Source organism: Dermacentor andersoni, chromosome 8 (genome assembly GCF_023375885.2).
Source record: "Dermacentor andersoni chromosome 8, qqDerAnde1_hic_scaffold, whole genome shotgun sequence".
Classification (NCBI taxonomy): Eukaryota; Metazoa; Arthropoda; class Arachnida; order Ixodida; family Ixodidae; genus Dermacentor; species Dermacentor andersoni.
Window position 1 is genome coordinate 81,955,667 of NC_092821.1, and position 20,911 is coordinate 81,976,577.

A 20,911-nucleotide genomic window follows, 5' to 3' on the forward strand; every position below is an offset into this window, starting at 1 on the left:
TGTCGGAGGACACCACTCTTCGTCGTAGAGCAATGACGCGACATTCGTGGTCAAAATGGAAGCGCTGCCACCGTAGTAACGTGTCAACAAGGTGGCAATATGCGTGTACTAAAGCATTTAAAAAATGCTTTGGCACACTCTAAAGCATTTAATAAAAAATTAAGGCATTTAATAAAAGCGGAGGCAACTCCGCTGGATGGCAGTACTGAGCCTAGCCGCGAACTAAGCAGCACCCTGATATGTCTGAAAATATCACAAGCTGCTCCAGGACTCAAAGAGCGACCTGTACGTTGAGCGAGGGAAGGCGCGGACATAACGGTGGCAGACGGGATTTCCTTGCATAGGCTGACTGCCTGACGTCATGCTTCACCCTGAGTTTACTTACTCCATTTCATATTGTCATTGAAGCCAGTGGCCTGAACATTCGTTTCACAATTAATATTTTTCACTGCGAAGAGAGCAGAAAATATCGCCCCGTAGGCACTTCGAATCAACTGTACGTTTCGAAACAATTGAATCGAGGTCAAAGCATCGCTCGCAGTGACATTTGTGTTCCAATTCACTGGCGTCTATTGCATCAAAATATGAGGACGAATTCCCAGAGCTCATTGTTGGTTAGGGCTTTTTCGCCATTTGCTAATGTGGTCAATTCGACAACTGGATATCAAGAGCAAATATGAAAAGTTCTAGAGTAACAACACAACCTTTTACTCTGAATAAGGGCTGCGGTTATTTAGCCATGACTGTAAATTCTAGCTAATGGTTACTCACTTCAGAAGACAGTCTCATGCTTTTTCGTGAATTAGCTGGACAGGCAAAGCAATCAGGACGCATAGTACATTACGTTGTCCACCGCACTATTGTTGTTCTCTTCTTGATGTAAGGGGTACTTCATCGAAAGAAATACCGAGCATGGTATTGTGTTCCATGCAACAGCAACAAAAACGACATCACATTTTCGGAAAACATGCGTATTACCTATCTGGTAGTATCAATACAGTCCCTGTTACGTTTCCTTAGCCAACTGTCATCTTTGTTTTTCAAGGTAACTACAGGCAGGCCACAAACCAAATGTACTTGTCTTGCACTACGGTACTTTCCGTCAGTCGGCTTTTTTAAGCACATACCAGAATTTTGTGAATGAGCTGGATTCAGAGCTTCGAGGAGGGAAATATAGGTATTAGCACTTGTCTATCATATCACATGTTCACTTTATTTTTCCTAGTTCAAGCATGATTGTCGAGACAAAAAAATAATAGATTATCAAGCGTATGCGGCTTGCAGATAAGAATTATATGCTATCGTAAAATATCAATATTACCGTTTTTACTAAATTGTAGCACTTTACAGTAGCCGACGTCGATGTTTTATGCGAAAATGAACGTGTTCTAGCGAAAAGAAGGCGACCTCAACCTTTGTCTTTCTAATGGGGGCAACTAGGGGCTGTGGTATATAGGTGAATCTGCGCTGTTGCACTCTATTCTACTTGTTTGTGGAGCTTTAGGGATCCGTATAGGTGACGTAGTGAGTTTAGCGTTGCTCTACAAAGAACGAGGTCACGGGAGCAAATCCAGGCCACGACGGCACATTTCATTGGGGGCGAAAATGCAAAAAACAACGCCAATGTGCCCTGCACGGGGGCACGTAAAAGACCACCAGGTGTTCGAAATTTCCGGAGTCCGCCACTATGACGTGCCTCATAGCTATATCGTGGGTTTGGTGCATAAAATTTCTGAATTTTTCGCGCATAGTAATTGCGCGAAAATCGCAGAAAATTGCACAAAAATTGCACAAAATATGCACAGGCAATGGTAAGCTAACACACATGACGCGTGAGCATGGGGACGCCAGTACACAAGCGCACAGTGAGAGGAGTTCCTCAGTGAAATTTTTAGCGTCGACTAATCAGGCTTTCTCGAAGCTAATTCGTTAAGGAGAAGACGTACTAGATAATTTAACTAATTATCACTGAAACAGTGAAGCCAGCTGCACGAATGAAAGAGCGTACTGCAGCTATTGCCAGTGCAGTTCCCGGGCCCAACCTTAGAGGAAGGGTGGGGGCTTGTTGGTCACAATCAGTTACTTCCTTCGATTTGTAAAGACTTGCCACCAACGCGCCATACTCATGAAACGTACGCATTAAGAAACACGGCCCTGACCATGGCATCTCGCCTAAGGTCTTTGAAGTTGAAGACTGGACGACTAAACAAAACGCATGCTAGTATCAAGCAGTGCCTTTGCAGTTTTTTCACTTTTTTTCAACAAAAGTGAGGACAACGTTGCTTTTAACAGACTGCTTTTTTTAATCATTCACTCCTCATAAGGACATTATAAACGCACGTTTCGCACACATTCAATGTGTTAGCATTACATGTGTACGTCATACCCTTTCTGGGAATCCGTCTGACCTAAAATGTGGACCCATCTTGAAGGCAGTAACATAGCGTCTCAAAGCGCTGTCACCAGGTGCGAATGCGAGAAGCTGTCACGTGACGCCCGCGCCAGGGACTTCAGAGCGAAAGAACCCCGAGAGGAGCGTCCGTGCGATCGTGGCCCACTCGTTAGAGCATCGGGGCTACCACGCTGAAAGACGGAGATTCAATCACCCAATTCTTTATGAAATTATGGGCAGGCTTCTCCCACTCTATAGGTAGCTAAGAGAAAACTTGAGGCATGTTGAGATTACCAGTGGCCATGAAATCACAAAAGAGATATGGGGTAGACAAACGTCTTTTATCATTGGAATGCACCATGTAACCGCTCAAACGACAATGGACGAAGACGGAAACATACAGGACAGGCCCGGAACTTCAACTGAGATTTACTCCGGGAAAGCCCACATTTATACATGTATCATAATCACACTTGATAATCGTCGGACAACCACCACTCGGCACTGGCATGCGGGCGTGAGTGGCACAAATTTGCATGTAAATAATTGAACTCTTTATCACTCAGTGACACTGAAGAGCTGCTTACGCAGCTGCCAGATTGCGTTTTTATGCAGTAAGCTTCATAGATTTCACGGCTCGGTTGTGACGCGAACATCTTTAAGACTTTAGTGTCGCGGAACCTAGGCGTGCAATTACGACACTGGCGACAATGGTCAGCCAGTTTGCGACCCCCCGCCAATCCTTCTACCCCTGCGCGGTGCTCCTGCAGTCTGACGTTTAGACACCATCCCGTCTGCCCTATGTAGCTGTTGCCACAAGAGCAACTGGCTGGGGGTGGCAAACTGGCTGACCATTGTCGCCACTGTGGTAATTGCACGCCTAGGTTCCGCGACACTAAAGTCTAGAAGATGTTCGCGTCACAACTGAGCCGAGAAATCTATGAAGCTTACTGTATAAAAATGCAATCTAGCAGCTGCGTAAGCAGCTCTTCAGTGTCACTGAGTGATAAAGAGTTCAATTATTCGCATGCGAATTTGTACCACTCACGCCCGCATGTCGAGTGATGGTTGTCCGATGATTATCATGTGTGATTATGATACATATATAAATGTGGGCTTTCCCGGAGTAAATCTGAGTTGAACTTCCTCGCCTGTCCTGTGTGTTTCCTTCTTCGTCCGTTGTCGTTTGCGCGGTTACATGATGCATTCTAATATCGACCACTAACTAGCCCACCTCTCCCTGTTAAATATGCCTCTGATCATTCAGCGCGTTCGAGGTAGCCCGCTACGCACACGCGCGCGGCTGTGGAGACGGCGCAGTCAACTCATTTGACAACCGTGCATAATTATACACTTGTCAGGAGTACAGACAGAAAGCACAAAAAGCCTGGCGGGGTCTGTACCCCCTGCGTGAGAAAACACGTGATGCCAAGTGACGACTAATCGTTATGAACAAAAGTGACGAAGACGTGACCATCAATCGTCACAACCAAAGTGTGCTTTCGCATACCTACAGTATTAGCGATGCTGGGTTGTGGCTTAGTTTTTGTTTCCTGCAGCAAGGCTGACGATTGCTTACCTCTCGGGATCAAAGGTGTCAGGATCAACCCAATAGCGGGGATCTCTGTGCAGCTGGAACGTTGGAGACATAATGCATGTGCCTGCCTTGAACTTCATGCCCCTCCACTCGAAGTCTTCTTCAGCTTGCCGCGACGTCGCACTAGAGGGAATCGTGTGCGGGTGAGCAACTACACGGCCATGTTGAGAACATTAATTGATAATTGTTTGCAAATAGGTCGCTGAAAGTGATACGCAAGTTTTACATATTCGGCAAGGTGGAAATATTTCGATAGGCGTCTTGTTTTACAATCAGCGCTATGTGTTTTGTCTTAGGAAGTCAAACAACCGACAGAAAAAGATTGATGACAAGAAAAAGTGGTTGTCTTAAGTTGATATGATATTGTAGCACCTGCACCAATAAAGAGAAGGAAAGAGAAGGCCTAGTGTTCGTTTAGGGAAAAAAACTAGATGGTGAAGGTGGAGCTAGATGGCGAAGTAAATTTTCAGTTACTAGTGCTTTATTTGATTTAAATATTGTTGCTATTCGAAGGTATATGTCCTCACCCTTAAGCTTTAAGGGAGCATTTCTATTGGCAGCTTTAAGTTTTGCAGGTGGCGGCCGCGGCAGCTCAGTGGCTATGCGAGGCACTGCTGAGCACGTGGTCACTGGTTGGATTACCGGCTGCGCTTCCACATTCAGATAGGGGTGTAATGTAAATGTATGTACATTTCATTGTCTGCGTGTTAAGTAACGCCGTGTAGTCAAAACTGTTTCGAATACCTCCCCTGTGGCGTCACTCATGACCAACTGTGTGGTACCGGGATGTTATTGTCATGTCTTCATGCATACATATTTTACGCACTTTAACGAGAATTTCCTTAGGCCACTATACAGTTCATGGTTATATTGCGCTCAGTTTTAAACAGACGATATTAAGGGAAGGACGGGTCATGGACCGACGTCCCGCCCTTCCCTTAGTATCGTCTGTGTAAAACTGAGCGCAATATAACCATGAACGTTCACCAACTAGCCCCCTTCATTGCTTTACCACTATACAGTCATGTTACACCAACTCTTAGCAATACATTGCTGCATTAAGAATACTTGATCACCTGCTTGGCGCTCTTTGACCAGACAGCTGGGACCCTTAAGCCATTAAACGGCATATAACATGCCTGTTTGAAAAGTATCCGACCATGCATCCCGAAAAATGGAAGTGTCGCTTGGTATTTTTCATCACCCTAATGCCGTTCAATGTAGTTCACTCCCGCTTCCACATACCGAGTGCAACAATTTTTACGTTTTTCGAAATTATCATAGAATCCCTCATCGAGAATTCCTGCTAAAGGGTCGAGGTCGCGTTGCACTAGATGTCCTTTGGGGTTGGAAAGTGCGTTCCTTTCGGCATTACGCGGGCTTACGTCTGTAGGCTAAGGAGCAGTGCCGTGGGCCCTTAGACTCCTCCCCTCCCCTGAAAAAAAATCAGTGCCATTCCACTTTGTAAAGGTGGATGCACAGCGAATCTTTCAACGTGGACCCTTTAATGGCGAACTGTCCACTGCCGTACGTCTAACGCCGCATGCACATAAATGGAAGAGGAGGCGTGAGTAGTCGCCCCTCCACGATGTTGAGCCTGGGAAGATAAAGAGGCACCGGGGGCTATACGTATACCCATGCTTTGTTGCAAAACGCGCCACGGCACCTTTTACTAACGTATCCCGGCACCTAGAAAAGACACGCACCTTACCGCCCTCTGAGGGCACACACTGCTTCACCGTAGCCAAGGCGAGCGTGCGTTGGTCGACGTCCCGCAGTGCAGTAATGGTTGTGAGGTCATTTGAAAACCACAAGTGGTCACCAACCACACAGGCAACACAAAATTGGTTCCCCTCAAGCTCCCTCTGAAACCTGGCGTTGCTCCGGTGAAACGTTCCTAGATTATGGGATCGGGGCCACGTAGACGGTTCGCACTTATTTCCACCTCGCGGTCCTCGCGGCCAGCCCGTATATGGGACAGCCACCACGGTGGCGCGGAAGGAAAGGAAAAATGATACGCAAGTGCTTGGAACGCCGACAAAGAGAGGGCGGTGGGAAGGTAGACGTGGCCGAAGTGGGCCAAAATGTAGTACATGTTGTTACCAGCTTAACATATGATACAGCTTGTATGTGGGCTTAATATATCAAACTGATTTTTGCAAGTTGACGGAGAGATTAAAGGCTGCTCCACCTCCAGCGCAGGTCAACCCGGTATAGGACTATTTTCGGGATTGGCTTACGTATGGGGAAAGATTCTCGATCTACACGGCTCGACAGACGCACGCAATTTTTCACAGGACCTAGCCATATACAGCTTCGCTGTAATAGGAGCGGTATAATTATAGGTGCATGCACAGGAGTGCTATTTTGGTGCACTTGCCAAGTCTTCTAATTCTTCTGTCAATATATTTGGCCCAGTATTGCTAACACCCACTGGGTACTAAAAGTGTACTTAAAAAGGCATTCAGAAAATCTTTCTTGTAATCACCAGCTGGGCAACTTCTTGGACAGTGAGCTGACGACTTCTCCTTATCATGGTAAGGTGTGCGTTTTATGTTGTTGTGGTAGTGTCGTACAGCTTACACTACAAATGCAGCCCACCCTTATCTAGGCCCTGTATGGTGCTGAATGCATGTTCGAATAAAATAAATTGGAGCACTATAGCTTGCTAAAAACCCTCCCATAGCGCGGCTCACTCTACGGAAACGTTTTATCTTTCTTGAAGCAAGTGGGCACCTTACTTGAACCTGCTTCATGACGGTACTGACATCTACAAACGCTGTTCGGACCTTCCACTTGCTTCTGCTAGGCTGTCACTCGGCTTTGCACATACATTCACGCAGTCCTTAAGCTCCCTTCGTAACTTTTGCCGACTCGAAAGTTGCACCGCACGTGATGAGATTACTCAACACAACTACGCGTGCTCAACAGGACACGCAACTAACTGACATGCCACCTGCAGTCCGAAAACACAAAGGAAATCGCACAGTGTGGACAGCCTGGGTCACGCAGTTCACTCTAATATCTAGCCATAATAAGGAATTCAAACCCACTTGCCCATATTTCCGTGATATTGCACTCTGTAAAATAAATAAGTTCGGATACTTTTCAGACAGGCCGTGTATTATTTCTATCGTCATCATCCTTCTGGCGTTAAACTCGCAGTCTTTAAATTTTGTGGAAGTCCTTTCGCAAATAAATTTCAGTAGGTCCTCATTCAACTGATCTGTTTCATATGTATTCTTATCGCAAGCATGTATGTGTGCGGGCGGCCGTGGGAAGGAGGCCATGGGTCTTGTCTCGTATACATGCTGCCTCACTGGTCGTGTGGGGCTCCTGTCGTGGGTGAAAGCAGTTGGGACAGAAACTAAGCCTTTTCGCTTCTGCATGCCGATGGCTGTGTCCTCGTCATGCGGGGAATGGCGCACGCCCAAGCCGGCGGGGGCCGTGGCTTTTTCCTTCCTGCGGTGGTCTGCACCTTAGTTTATTGGGTTTTGTTTGGTTGCATCTCCTTCTTCCTTTTTTTTCTTTTTTTTCTGTTTTTGTTTTGTTTGTTTGATCCAAAACAAATGATTGTGCTCGTGTCTGATTCGTTTACTTTTCTTTGTATAACTGCATGGATCCATAACCAGCCTATGGCTAAGGATCCAGAAGTTGTCGCATACCAGTTTTGATTACTTGAATAAAATTACTGTTGCTGTTGAACCCTTTAGTGAGCTTGCAATGAAATCAAGTAAGGCATCGAAAACTGATTGCGCTTACACCACAGCGGGTGGGTAGAGCCTGAGCCCTTCCTCCACGACTTGGATGAGGTACTTTAGCTTCTTCGTAAGCATCTCGTAGTCCAGTGTGCCCTGATAATAGGAGAAATACGTAGAAGTAGTACTTGAATTCATGACAGAAAAGCGCTAGAAAACGGTAATAATGTTTCACCGAGATCTATTCTCTCCGGCCACTGCTACTTCAATATCATCAAGCAAAACACTTATTCAGAGACATAGAAAACTCACACAGAAGTATCCGGACCGATAACCGGAATAGGCTAGTCGCTGGGGCAGTAAAAATCAATACTTATATATACAGGTCAGTTGTAGGAAGGACAGCAGAAACACAACTTAACATTCTGAGGTTTAGAAAAAAAATGCTGCATAACTGAACAAAACAGAGCAATTATAAGTTACACACACTGGTCTTCAAGACGAAACAATTTACAAGCTTGCTTGCATTTCTGTGCAGTCTAAAGTTTTTTCCAAATTGTGCCGCATATTTCAATAACTCTTTCACAATATGCAATACAATAATTAGGTAGGCTACAGTTGTTAAAGCGCGCCTCGTATCGCAAGCTGGTCATGTGAAGAGGTTTCAGGGTAGATGAAAATTTGTGAAGTCCTTTTTCTGATTTCAATAAACCCTGTCCTAAAATCAAGAATTCAACATCAACTTCCCTGTCACCTTGAGATTATATATCATCGGTTTTCGTCTGAACGCCGCATTCTCCAATAGCTACCTGTACCACCTTGACCTCCACATCAACCCGTATTGTGATGACTGTGGTGCATTAGGAACTATGGAAGACATTTTGTTGCAATGTCCTGCTTAAAGTGACGAATTATGTTGTGATTTCAGTAATAGGCCATGCTTCCCAAAAAGCAGTACATCTAGAAAGAATATTACATCCTCAAGCTTCTTCAACTCAACGATAAGCTTTAAAATTGCTCTTTATTTTCGTTCAAGACAATGCCTTAATTTACAAGCCCTAGCCTGTCTACACGAACACCTCGACTATTGTCTCACATGTGCGTACTATAGTCACACATTTTCTTGCTTTCTGTTTGTTTTCCCGCCCTTCTCCTTTTAGGACCTTTCTACCCTCGATCACCATCCTCATCAGAGTAGCATGTAGATGCATGCATATACGCTGGCAGAATTATCTGAATTTCAGGAAAGAACTCTCTCTCTTTCTCTATTTCTTTTTGTATTCTATATTATTGACTGAAATAGAGGACGTATGGTTACATAGGATAGTACCAGCGGCGCTCGAAAATATTGTTACAGAAGGATGAAATAAGAGAGAGGACGAAAAAGTTCGCAGACGCCGGCTGCTGCGTGTTGTTGGTGGTCAGCCCTCTTAACTGCTCTGACTCAGCCTGTATATATTGTAAATATATTCTTTCTATGCTAACAACATCTCCGTAACATACTTATTTAAAGAGGTAATTTACAGAATTGGAGCTAGTTTTTTTTTAAATCTCTCCTTTGTACCTGCAGTACAGGCTTTACGTATGTTATATATGTATGTCGAAACAGAAGATTTGACAAAGTAAGTAACGTGGTTATGACAAAACGCAATATGCAGTGACTTAAGCAAATTTCAAGGAAAATTTAGCCTTCCCTAGATGAGGCTAAATACCTAACCGACAGTCTTGCATATAACAGCAAGTTGTCATTTCGAGTGTAAATAGTTGAAGCAATTGCATGCTCAACGTATTTAAATCGTGCATTTTGATAATCTTGAATGTTTCGAGATGGTTAATCAACAGAATGAATATGGAAGTCGGAGCAGTGATTCAGTGAGGGATCACTGGTCCACAAGGGTTGCTGTGCTATATACTTAATCTGCAGTTTGTGTCAACTGCGGCTTCAGTAATGTCGAGGTTTCAGAGAAGGCATTCTTCATGTTTGCTAAATCCGAAGGCTTGGCGAGTTGGTTTGGCAACGTTACTGAAGGACCGCGTAAAATATAAGAAGAGATGAGACCTAAGAGACATGAAGTGAATGCAATAGGACGAGCCGTCAAGTTTTTAACATCGCCAGGAATGTGCATTCAACTCTATCTACATACAATATCTGGTATGAGCAGCAGCTTTCTACTCAGGCAAGAACAGCTTGTACCGTATTGCTTATGGTGATTATACTTCCAGGCTGGCCAGTAAGCTTCCCACGCGGTGCGGTGATGTGGTATCGGCTACGCGATTCCACTAATCGGATGACGTGGAGACACAGTTAGCAGAGAGTGATCTGCTCCCACACGCCGTCTGCCACCTGGAAGAGAGTCTGGCTGCCTGAACTATATACAGGACCGCGACTAGGTTCCTTCACTACAGCAGCGCGAGACTCGGGCACGAAGAGCATGTACCACATTGCTGACGGCGATTATATTTGCATATGCGTGAAACCTAATTTGCTTTCACACAAGTTTTCTGAGTCGCGCGCTACTGTTCGAGTTTTGAGACGGGCGACAAGCAGCCCGCAACACACGCGAATCTTGTCAAGATTTTGCAGGATTTATTGAAAAAAGTGGAAAACATTGGAAAGAAATATGAAAGAAGTGAAAGAATCAGCGCAATTAGTCGGCGATGGCTTTGGTGGTGTTCGAAAGAGTCTTGCGAGCAGTTGCATAGATTTGTGAAAGCTGCGAATGGAACATGACAAAATAAAAGAAGAAAATGTGCAGTTAAACAAGGAACTTGTGGCAGCTACGGCTGATATATTTTAACTTAAGCAATACAGCAGACAAAACAACACTGAAATCAAAGTTCTGTCATTTGTACCAAATGAAAACTTTCACCAAACTGCGCGAACGCTCGAAACGACACTTGGTGTTGAGTTGAATGCCTCTGATATGCCTTGATATTGTGCATGAAGTTTCATTCAAAGATAATTATAAACAAACGGGATAGTACGATTGACATGTTGGTCGGCTCGTAACAGGATCCTCCAGGCTGCAGAAAGAAAGGCTTGACAACTGCCGCCTTTGGCTTCGAAGAGAGCAGTGCTATTTGCGTTAACGAGCACATTTGTGCTAAAAATAAAGTACTACTGAGCAAGACTATTCAAAACGAAAACAATAGGAAGTGAAAGTACTGCTGGGCGTAGCAAGGCAAGATCCTACTATGGAAGACCGAGAATTCTCGTGTTACCAGCATAATGAAAGTAGAGAGTATAACACAGTTCATCTAATCGAGATGTAATTGAAATGCAAATTCAAGTGCTCAAACATGGGCCTAAATACAATTCCGCAAATCAACAACTCTTATGAATGTGATAAATGTTTACTCTTGCACTGTAACATTCGTACCGTTAACAAAAATATTGTTACTGGGATGTTGCGAGTATAAGACTGCATTTACAAGGTATATACCAGCAGAGTCGATGGGGTTAAAGATGGCTGACTAGCCACAACACGCAGCAGCCAACGTCTCGCGATCTTCTTGTTCCTCTCTTCTTCCATCCTTCCGGAACAATATTAATGGCCACCAGTTATTTCTACCTGAACACAAATTTCAGTATGACGTAATCGCTCGGTGAAAGATTTGGTTTAAGCCTGGTGAGTATGCAAACCTCGCGGGTTACAACGCATCCAGCGATTCATGACAAAGTAAAGCAAGCGGAGGGGGTGTTGTTCCGCGTATCAAAGCCAACCATGCATTGAAAGTCTCTTCCAATTTCACTAAGCAGGCATGACTGGAATATGAGGTGTTATTTGTTAAACTTTCAATTGGAATCGCAATTGGCGCGATTTATCGGTCACTAAGTTCTCTTCCTCGTTTCCTTTAGGCATTAGAAAATATGTTAGACGAGCTATGCAACAAAAATAAGGAGACAATTGCATCTGCCGACGTGAACGTAAACGTACTCGATCCCTACAATATGGCAATTCGGACACTATGTGAATCACACAGACTGCGAATCTCATTACTGAACCTATGCGTGTAACACTTCTACGACACTTATTGATCGTATTTTGTGTGATTTCAAGTCTACACATATTGCCTCCGCTGTAGTATACAACGATTTATCGGATCAAGTTCCAGTGTTTTTACTTGTATCAACACAGCGACAACAGTCTATGCCGAGTAGCCAAACAGCTACACGTGTAGATAGAATTTTACTTCGAGAAAAGTTATCTGCGATAGGCGAACACGTCGTGGAAAGCGTAAATGCAAACAAAATGTACGAATGCTTGAATATAGCGATATCAACGGGAATAGTACTCAATCAGGACCAGTTAAAAAATACTACAAGCAACCGATAAACCCTTTGATGACGCAAAGTACGTTAAAGCTATCCTTTCTCAAGGATTATTAGTACAGAAAGCAAAAAAAAAAAAAAAAATAAACGAAATAATAAAAAACGCTCGCTACGGAACCCAATTCAAGTACTTCAGACACAAATTATTAGCCCATAAACTATGTTGTAAGAAGGATTATTATAATCACAATTTCGTAGAAAATGACACGCGCCCTATAAATGCACGAGAAATATTTCTTTCGTCTTTAAATGTACCACCCAGCAATTGAGGCTTCCGGACATTAATCTATGCTGCGACTCGAAACAACAATTAGGAAATAAATGTAATGAATAACTGCCCCCGCCTTCGAGTAAATAAACTCATTCGTATTTTTATATCACTGCTGAAGAGGTAATGTCTACAATTGATTCCATGGCAACTTATGAAACCCCAGGATGTGACAGCATAACAACTACCAGCATACCAGTATGCCAGCAAAGGGACATCTAATCTAGATTTGTTGAGCCTTCACGGGATGCAATTTCTTAATTGTGTTTTTTTTTACACTGCGACGTATCTCAATCTACATAAGAGAACTAGGGTCACAGCTGGTTAGAAAACTCCCTTCCCGTGTTAAACACTCTCTACCATTAACACCGAGTTCTAGAAGCTTATAGTCAAACGAATGACGAAGTTTTTGATAAAATACAACATATTAACACTGAAACAACACATATTTCGACCTAACAAATTGACCAGCACTGCAGTTACTTATGTAACAAACTATACTAACACTTGTCTGAATACCAACGAAATAGTGATTGACATATTCTGGATATTAACAACGCGTTCGACACCATCAATCATCAGTTTCGGTTAAAAATTTCGAATGTTATGAATTTCGAGGTGACAGTTTATATTTCTTTCAGAATAATTTAGAAGAAAGCTAACAGAGCATATACTTAGTGTCTCGTCTGACTTCCTACCTATTAGATGCGGCATTCGGCAAGGGTCAGTTTTGGTTCCGATACTACTTTCCTTGTATGACGATCACCTTCTCTAAAGGCTTGATAAGGGCGAGCCAATAACGTACGCTGATGGTACCACAGTTTTATACTCAGGCAAGGGCATCGGTCACTTAGAAAACACTGCTAATAGCTAAGTAGAAAAATGAGAAACTGGTTTATGGACAAAAAATTCACACTAAATAGATATAAAATAGATATAAAACAAATTACATTATAGTTTCGTCGAACCGAGGTAAAATGCCAACAATAACTCTGAAGATAGCGACAAAATTTACAGAAGCTCAAGAAAAAAAATCGGCCGCATGTTACACTCCTGAAACACGGGAAGGCGAAAGCCTGTTCCACACGTGGTAATGAATTAAGTTATTTGATTGGAAGGGTCAGACCTCTTGCAAGACATAACGAGCTGCAGTGTAAAGTAAACGTATTGTGCTGTAGGTGAATTTCCTCAACGACACACGCGAGCCCATAAAGCACGATCTAAAGATTATTTCGCTCTTTCTTTCGTTCCAGCTTGTTTCTCTCTTTCTTTCTTTCTCTCTCGCTTCACTTTTTTCTTTGTTCGTCCGTTCTAACTTAATATATTGTGTTGCGGCATTGGGGCACACGTATTCAACTTACCTAGCTCCGGTGATCAAGCTGCAGAAAAGAATACTCCGAATTAAGTCATCTGGTTGTGCGGAACACACAAAACCGACATTCAAAAAATTTTTAATTATGCAATTCCTCATTGTTGGAAACTTGAAAACAGTGTGCTCGTTTCACGCCACACTTTCGGACAATAACCCACTTCTATGTGTCATTTTCATCACGCCATACAGATACACCAGGACACAATTGAACAGCAATATTAACGTGCCACCAAATGGCAACTTGTACGGTAGGCGTAGGTTAGCCTATATTGGAACGAAAATATAGAATAACCTTCCAAAGATGATAAACGAGAGTCCAAGATTTTCATATCTTCTTAAAGAACCTGTAATTCATGATGAGTATGTTTCAATAGCGTTGTAATAACTGATTTTGCTATTGTTGGTTTTACTCTTTTGCTATAACTAATTTATTAATATCCTGTTAACAACAATGTTAGTAGAACTTGTACTTGCAGATCACATCATCTGTTAACATGAGTTGGAAGGGTGTTTTGTAATCATTTTCATGGGCCGAGAACTGGCAGTATTGCTAACGGCCAAGGTGATATTCAGCGACGTTCTCGACCATATATAGATATAAACTGGTGATGATGATATGTATTTAGGAGAGTAGCAAAATTTTTTAATTTTGACATTGGAAGGATTGAACGAGAAGCGAAAAATATGGCACGCATGAAATCATTAAGAAAACTTGGTATAGGAAGGGACAGCATGTATGCTGCCAAATTAAGCAGAACGGCGTCACCAGCAATTTCGATTAGAAGACCAGAGTAGCAGAGCAGTCCTGCACTGAAATTTACACCACCAAGCACAGCCACGTAAGCACAATTGGCCGAAGTAACCAACAGGTAACAATAGCATCTTGTGTAACTAGGGATGAGATTAGGACTGCTTTGCGAATTTTGTCCAATAGAAAAATGACAGGGGGATATGAAGTAACGGTCGACCTGACAAAAGATGCCAGGGACATTATTCTCGAAAAGCTTGGGACGCTTTGTACAGGATACCTTATGACTTCAAGTCTTTCCAAGAGTCACAGTTTTGCAACATACGCATATGCGGAACATTTTCTATGGCTTCAGATCCTGGTCTAAATGCAGGGAAGTCACATTCTTGTGCCCTCCCTTTTTTCGTGTTCACCAGAGCACGGCCGTGCTCCGGAAACCATGAATTTTCCACTGTTGTTTCCCTTTCAACGTGGTAATTTATTACAAACGAACCAGACGCTAATTGCAATTTTTGCGCAAGATGCTTTCGGCTAAAACTTATTGCTGTAAGGTTAGACGAAGCCCACGCAGTCGAGCGCTCCTACCATTTACAAGCCGCTGTATGGCAGATGAGAAAGAAAGACTTGCATTTTCCATTTTATGATGCATAGTTAGCAGGCAAAGCTATAGTAGGCAAATGACCAATATATTTCGCATGTCGCTCTACTCCGGAAACAGTCGCGTAGCTTTGTCCAAGGTCGATGTAATAATGGATTCTAGTGGGACGTACAAGTATGAATAACAGTACGTGTGCTACCTTATGTATCAGTGCAAAATTAAGGACAGACAATAGAGAGGACGCCGTTTTTTATCTACGCTGATTGTATTCCCGTAATGTACAACCCTGAAGCCCGAGCTCTGATGGCAGCTACTTCTCTCATTCTGAACGACTCAATGGCGTTCGCGTTAAAGTGACAAATGAACATAACTATTATAAAAAGTTGTGAGCAACAAGCCCTTGCAGAACAATTAGATTCAACATTTTAGGATAACATCATGTAGTTTAAAATTTACCCCCATGGAGCACACGCTACCTTTCGATGTACACGATACTTTCGGCGAACTGGGGCAGGCCACCCTGATGCGACAGAGGGAGCGAGTCAGCTTCACAAAAACTGGTAGCACAGTATTGACTGGACTCAATATACCAGCATACCCCATTTATCTCGTCGAACAGGCCATACCTCTCCCTCCTTCGGTGATATCCAAATTTGCCGATAGGTCGAATTCCCCCCCAAAAATGCATCCTGAGTAGAACAGGGAAAGGCGCAAAGCACGCGCGCAACAGATTCAACCGACGTAAAACAATAACCTTAAGTACTATACGTACTACGCGGACGCATCTGCGTATGCAGAGGCGACCGGGCAGCGCTACCAAAGGAGGTGCGCCCTGGCAGTCATGAACGTGATATGTGAGCAGGAAACAACCGCGTTGGTCACGGCACGATCTCCCACCTGCGCCGAAGTGTTAGCAGTGGCGATCCCACTTGCCAACGCCGAGCTTTCGCAAGGACTCCCGGACTCCCGAAAGATTCGTCACGGACTCCCGAATGATTCGTCGCATGTTAACGCGATAACGCTAAAAGCCCAATTTAGCAGAAAATCCAGCACCGGCGTCCCACGCCCAGTGTCTAGCGTCGACCATCGTTTCGGTAAAAGTCATTTCCTATCACGCATGCAAAACTCAATGGCTCTAGTATCACCAAAGTTGCTCATACCTTGTCTTTCATATATCAGAATGTTATTCGGCGGAAGTTTGAGAATGACAGCCCCAAAACAAATGTCAAGTAAAGAGAAACATCGAGAGCACAAACATGTGTTAGATCTCACACACTCACACACACACACACGCACACGCACGCACACACACATACACACACACGCGCACACACGCACACACACACGCGCACACACACACACACACACGCGCGTACGCGCGCACGCACGCACACACACACACATTATATATATATATATATATAGTTCTGCTGTCCTACGAACTAAGTGCACATTTACATTAAAGAACTTGCATCGTACATTCACCGAAAATATTATGTGAGTGGCATCGTTTCTGGCATACCGATTCGCTGACAGCTTCTTTCACTTCTTCCCTGACCCTATCTTGAACGTCCTGGTGTTTGGCGAGCAGGAAAGTGAGATAACACATGGAAATCGACGTCGTTTCGAACCTGTGGATAAGGGGGATGCACAATTTACATTGTAACATGTGTATTTGCAGTTCAGGTATGTTATTGACAGAAAATTTCTGTATTAAGTGGGCACGTTTATTCAGGACCGCCCTTTGTCGGTGGAAAAAATAGGACGCGATTTAAGTGCTAATAATTTCCTTACATGTTATTTGGTACTACGAATTTGTCCTTTTACCTGTTAGATTTGGATGCAAATGAGTACGTTTAACGAGTGCTTTCTATAATGCTAACTGTTATACATTTCTACGTGTTCCAGTGATGTAATAGCCCTTGGAAAGAGCTGACAGTATCGATCAATAAAAAATAACCAAGAAGTAGCACTATGAATCGCCTATATGTTGTGCCAGCTATAAATGCCTAAATAAGAAAGCCTCACTAAAAATGTTAGTGACTAGAGACGTGTATCATCAAAATTTATTTCTGGTGTTACCGCTGTATTGTGCCATGCGCCCTCAACATTTCGTTGCAAACTCGCTATTGCACAATACTGCATCAATTCTTTAGGCGAAATGTATATCTAGTTGCTAATGCGACCATTCTCAGCACACAGCAACACTTAGTGGCTTCACATGATTGTTCAATATGAATCCCTTATACATTTCGCAACACCTTCCCGCTTGGTCTGCATTATCTTTTTTTTTCTCCATGTCCAAGCCTTTATATTCTTAAATGACACAATTACAGATACTAAAACACAATTGTGTCTCACCCTCCCATGAAGAGCAAAGTAGCATTCATAATGACTTCCCTCGGTGAAAGTGCCCGGACCCTCTTTTTCATTCCGTCAGCTGTGAGAAAGGTGGAAAGCAAGAAAGTAACAGAAAAAACGAGTTGGAATCTATGTACAGCGGAGCTTTATGCGAGTGCATAAAGAGTCGAAGTACACACACAAACACACACACAGACACACACACACACACACACACATGCACGCGCACAAACGCGTGCGCGTACACAAATAATACAGTCTGTTGTTAAGCTGAGCTGCTGACTACCAGGGAGTAGGACGAACGGCTTGAACGCATCATAATTTCAGAGGCAGCATGCGCATGCGTATGTAGCGCAATTCGAATCCATTATATCCGCAAGAAGCGTTTACATCTTCATTACCGTGCAGCTGCGGATGCGTAAAGGTGCGCTTTCTGGTTCTATTTTTCCCCGCAAGGTCGGCGCCATCGCTGCTGCGGAGGCGAGCGCCATCTGGTGGCTCTGCAAGGAACCCAGTGGCGCACTCTGTGCGAGCGCTCCGCTGTGATTGGTTGGCCTATTCGGCAAGGGCGAATAGGCCAATATTCAGCAGCCATGGTCATGAAGCCCGGCGAGGTTCGCAAAGAAAAGCTTAGCTTTTTAAAAGAGGACCACTTCATGACTGTTCGCTGTCTTAAGCCCTCAGTGAGAAAAGGAGACGTTAAACACACGCAACGCCGAGTGCCACAAAGTACGAAGTCGATACGTACCGGTTTGCTGCGTTCCGCTCTTTGTCACAGCTTCACTCAGTGCTTCGTCCTCAAGTTCAGCGTCTAATAAATTTTGAAGGATGTCTGGCTTCCGAAGCTGCGAAAATAATCAGAAACTGAGAAATTTGTTGCCATGTTCATAATGACAATGATGCACATCTTTACGACCTATAGCGTTTCTCCATCACACATTTTGTCACGTTTCATTTCTAAGCGTTTATATTTATTTCGCTTTCATTTATTTCTTGATGTTACGAGCTCTCATCAACTACACCAATATATTGTTTATCCGCATTGCTACTTGGTAGATGTTCCTCTTTCCAATTAAACCCATGGCCATTCAGAAACTCCATTAGTTGTGTAGCATGTGCTGATAAATTTCAGCCTGTGCTAAACAGGGCAATTTTTGTGGTTGACTTCGAATTTCTATGTAAAATTTGCTTGGGGCAGCTTTTGTCACTAGGGCTCCAATTCAACCGATATTCACACTTTTATTGAACATTTCCAATAACATCAGGAAAACATTCTGCGCTCTGTTCCCACTATACGTTAAGTTCTTAGAAGGTTAAATCAGTGAAACTGAAGACTTCTTTAGCTGAAAAACGTTTTCAGACGACCGATATTTGCGTCGTTGGCACATATCTAAACCACGAGAGCCTTGCACTGGCTGCTGTAGATCATCAACTCGACAATTCTGTTGCCCATACCCGTTGGGGCGGCGTAATCACTATACGGTTGCGCCACAGAGGCAGAGGGTGCGGGATGGAATTCCGGCCGCGGAGGCCGTATTTCGGTGGGGCGGACAAAAAACGTCCGTGTACGGTGCATTGCGGGCACATTAAATAACCCCAGGTGTTCAAAATGAATCTAGATTCCCTCACTACGGCGTGCCTCATAATCAAATTGTGGTTTTAGCATGTAAAAACCCAGAATGTTTTTTTACGGGCGCGTACTTAGTCGTCTGTACGCAGTTGACGTATTCCCACATGATCTTAGGGGGGGGGGGGGGGACTTTTTTTAGAACCTTTGTGTCGCAGACCGGACGTACGTTTAGTTACCTTAGAAATCTTCCTTGGATTCGCTCTCCAAACTTTAAGATATATTTTTTGGGAAAGAAACCAAAACGCACCTCAGGATGAGTCTTGCGCATTTCGATCATCTTGGTGGTCTCCTTAGAGAACACTTTGAAGGTAAGAGAGCCGAACTGACCAAGGAACCAGTAGAAAGGTTTCATTGCTTTTCCCAACGTTGTCGTGCTTTCTGCGGGAAAGAATGCAGCAGAAAAGGCCAAGTTGAACATTGCTCGCGTAATTAGTGTGGACTTTTGTTGTCGATAAGCCCTTTATATTAAACATACCGAAAACAGTTTCCCATGTCAAAAACACGGTTATTTGTCGACCGGTTAGTGTTATCATTTTTTTCTGCTGGTTTGCAAACAATAAACGTGACAGGGACCTTCGACATAGGACTATCTGCGCCAACTTTGAGTTGTGTAAGTGAAAAGCAACGCTAGCAGACAAGAACGCATATAATTTGTAAAGTTTTCTGTGAATTTGCTCCATGTTGTAACTATGCGATCATTTTTCTCAGTTCATGTTTGTAGCACTGGTATATGCGAAAAAAGCTTGCAAGTTGACCATTCGTCTTCTAAAGTAAGGCGTTGTGATTTTCTACCTACGATATTTCCTATGTGGCCCTGACCACTGGATAGCTAACGCTGTTTAAAACGAATACTTCTATTGAGCCTCCTGACACTGTGTGATAAGTCCGATTAAACGTGTAAAGAAAACAACTTTTAGTAGAAAAATTTCTATTCGTGAGGGCACCTGTTATGTGGCAGAAAAGATTTGGCGTTCCAGCAACGTTGCTTCCCTCAGAAGCGTGATCAGTTCAAGTGAGCTTAACATTTAAAAAAATAATTGTGAAGGCTGATAAACTGATGAAATTGTGATTGCTCGAGATGCTGTTCCGGCCAAAACTTCTGCTCCAGTTACTTAGGCACTTAGGTTGTATCCTCGAAACACTTAGCACGCCCACTTACAGCGTTGCAGTGGTGTGCAAGAATAACGAATAATTTACTTATACGCATGCATGCTGGAAATATAACACGAATAACCGGCGTTGTAACGATCGCAACTCAAGGTTTCCTTCTGAGTGAGCGCACGCATAACAATACGGAGAGAGTTAACTTACGTTATTGAACCCAGATTTTTTTACCTATGAGAAATTTCGCAGCTAACAGAAAGTTGCAGGTAGGATCACGGCCGCAGGCTGCGCCTTGTGTCAATTAGTTTCTTGTGCTGTGTTCACATTGCGTTTTTAGAATTAAGACATATCAAACTGGTTTCACACTCATGGAGGGTAATAGAAGAGCTGAAATGTGGGGTGCGAATGGACGAAGACAGAGCAAGCAGACGATCCACAAAAGCCCTGCATGCGTATCGTCTTATTTCTGTCTTCCTGCATTCGCAATGCAACATGTAGTCCAGAATCCAAACCAACTAGTCCACCAACATGCTTTAGGCAAGTAGAAAGGACTTATGTGGCAGTATCAGAGTTCTTTTGAAGTGAAACACTTCCTCGATCTCCTGGGCCGTCTGATTTTAACGCGATAACGTTAAGGAGGCCGTGTCGCAGAAAATCCTGCGGCGCCGTGCCGCGTCCACAGCCAGACGTAGTAACGGCAAAAAAAGATTTTCGAACCACACATACCCAGGCCTTCCATGTAACGCAAGGAATTGACTGAAATAATTGAATTTCTCAAGCTAAAATACGTGGAAAAATTGCAAACTGCGA

At 43.5% G+C, this 20,911-nt stretch overlaps 1 protein-coding gene and 1 non-coding gene across 2 annotated transcripts in view; one reads left to right on the forward strand and one right to left on the reverse strand.

Moving 5' to 3' along the window:
• Window positions 1-20,911, reverse strand: part of LOC126538717 (cytochrome P450 3A14-like) — a 40,903-nt gene that overhangs the window by 1,697 nt on the left and 18,295 nt on the right. Inside the window, exons 7-12 of the mRNA XM_050185436.3 lie at window positions 19,245-19,375; window positions 18,116-18,212; window positions 17,368-17,446; window positions 16,529-16,637; window positions 7,752-7,843; window positions 3,972-4,112 (exon numbers count right to left, since the gene is read on the reverse strand). Of these exons, the coding sequence (XP_050041393.1) occupies window positions 3,972-4,112; window positions 7,752-7,843; window positions 16,529-16,637; window positions 17,368-17,446; window positions 18,116-18,212; window positions 19,245-19,375 (649 nt within the window). The remainder of the gene's footprint in view (window positions 1-3,971; window positions 4,113-7,751; window positions 7,844-16,528; window positions 16,638-17,367; window positions 17,447-18,115; window positions 18,213-19,244; window positions 19,376-20,911) is intronic.
• LOC126538757 (U2 spliceosomal RNA) lies at window positions 6,051-6,234 on the forward strand. The gene has a single exon (XR_007601148.1). It is a non-coding gene; the product is annotated as a U2 spliceosomal RNA (small nuclear RNA).